The sequence below is a fragment of the Olea europaea genome, chromosome 6 (genome assembly GCF_002742605.1).
Source record: "Olea europaea var. sylvestris chromosome 6, O_europaea_v1, whole genome shotgun sequence".
Classification (NCBI taxonomy): domain Eukaryota; kingdom Viridiplantae; phylum Streptophyta; class Magnoliopsida; order Lamiales; family Oleaceae; genus Olea; species Olea europaea.
The window spans coordinates 5100560-5102345 of record NC_036242.1 but is presented as its reverse complement, the minus strand read 5'-3'; the positions used below and the strand labels follow the sequence as shown (position 1 = coordinate 5102345).

Genomic DNA, 1786 nt, shown 5'->3' with positions numbered 1-1786 from the left:
TTACATAAAATAGCCCAGAACAATATTCAGAAAAGCCGAAACAAACCACACACCTAAGCCTCATGGAAATGAGGCATAAAACTTGACAAATGTGTCATGGCTCGCTCAACTCACCACACTACCACTCAAACCATTACAAATGCATTCTAGAATATTCTACAGCCTACTCTATAAATTGAGCACGTGAAGGGAGGATGAAAAAAGGGTTGAAGATTGTTAGTTTGGTGAAAACCGAAATTCCCCCCTTTCTTCTCTCTATCTCTAAATCTATGTTTTTCTTCTTCTCTTCATTTCTCTGAGTCTGTTTCTCTCCCTCTTTCTATTTCTCTAATCTGGGTTCCTCTGATTTTCTGCATCCCCCCCCCCCCCCTTCTTTTCTGTTTACATTTAACTATTTTATTGTAATTTTGTTTCAATTAATAGAATTACAGCTAGGGTTATTGATTCCCAGCTCATGACTTCAGTTGAGTGTTGATTTTGAGTTGAATTTATTTCGTTTTGGTTGAAGTTGAGCTCCAACCATAACAAAATGGAACTAAAGGCATAAGCTTCAAGGCATTTCTAACGTCCAGGAATCAAACGTAAGCCTCAAACAACTTTTTAAGCATTGATATCGTATGGAATGTGTCGAGTAAACGGTTTTTCAAATTGAAATTTTGTTGAATGGTTTTTCTTTATCTACCATTATCAATCAAACTAGCACATATCAGTACTCATAATACAGTAACAAAAATTTCTTACATTATCTACAACATCAATCTCTGCAAGTTTTATTTTCCTTCAACTCATTATAACAGCAGCAAACTGTCGAAAAGAAACTTGCTTAAAATGTATAATTCACAAACCAAACAGGGTAAAGAATCCAATCTAGCATTTATCTCGATTATTCGAAAACAAATTCATTCATTTCCTGATGCTGAAAAATTATCCACAAAAGATCAACTGGCAGCTTTTCCTTTGGTTCTTCTACAAGCCTTTCCTTTTTTTTTATTTTTTTCTAAAATGTAATATACGCAAAGTAATTGGGAATTTAATATATATAAGCCAAGACCGGATGCATATCATAATGAGCTAAATTAAACTTGAAGAGTACTCGCCTTTTCCATCAGTGGTCGGCGACGGTGGAAGCGAAATCTGGCAAATGCAAATCAAAATTCAGTACCAAAAAACCCTAGTAGAAAATGGTTGGATTTTTGCTGCTACGAAACAAGCCGGGCCCGAATGGGCCGAGTCGTCAAGGTCATCCTGGGCCTCATTGAAACTTCGGGCTTGAATTTCTTATGTAATCAGCCCGGCTCGACCCACTTTACTTCCTCCTCCTCCTTCCTTTTTGACCTTCCATTTTTGTCTATTCTTTCCCTCCAGCTAGATTTATCCTCGCACTGTGAACGCGTGTTCTATCGTATATTTTGGCAATGTTTGGTGACATTCTTTATAAAAATATATAAAAAAAAAGTTTTGTGTAATGTTGTAGGAGAATGAATGGTCAAAAAATAGGGAAACAATTTTGAATTTATGTGCATAATAATTAATTGTGTAACTATGCGATTAAAAGTGATTTGTAGAAAAAAGAGTTTGGAACGAACGGAAATGGCTCATTTTTCAAAATAAATAATTAAAAAAGTGATTTTTTAATTAATTTATTTGAAATTTATTTGTATTTTGTTTGAAAAATTTGGGAATATAATTGAAATTTGTTCTTTATTTTTCTTTTCTTTATTTTTGTTTATTTAAAGAGGAGGGTATATTTATCATTTTTCAATTTTTAATTAAGAAAATAAATGAA

At 33.5% G+C, this 1786-nt stretch overlaps 1 protein-coding gene across 1 annotated transcript in view; it reads right to left on the bottom strand.

Moving 5' to 3' along the window:
* Positions 1–1352, bottom strand: part of LOC111395599 — a 3044-nt gene extending 1692 nt beyond the window's left edge. Inside the window, exon 1 of the mRNA XM_023021654.1 lies at positions 1098–1352. Within this exon, the coding sequence (XP_022877422.1) occupies positions 1098–1106 (9 nt within the window). The 5' untranslated portion in view covers positions 1107–1352. The remainder of the gene's footprint in view (positions 1–1097) is intronic.
* Positions 1353–1786: the final 434 nt, after the last annotated feature.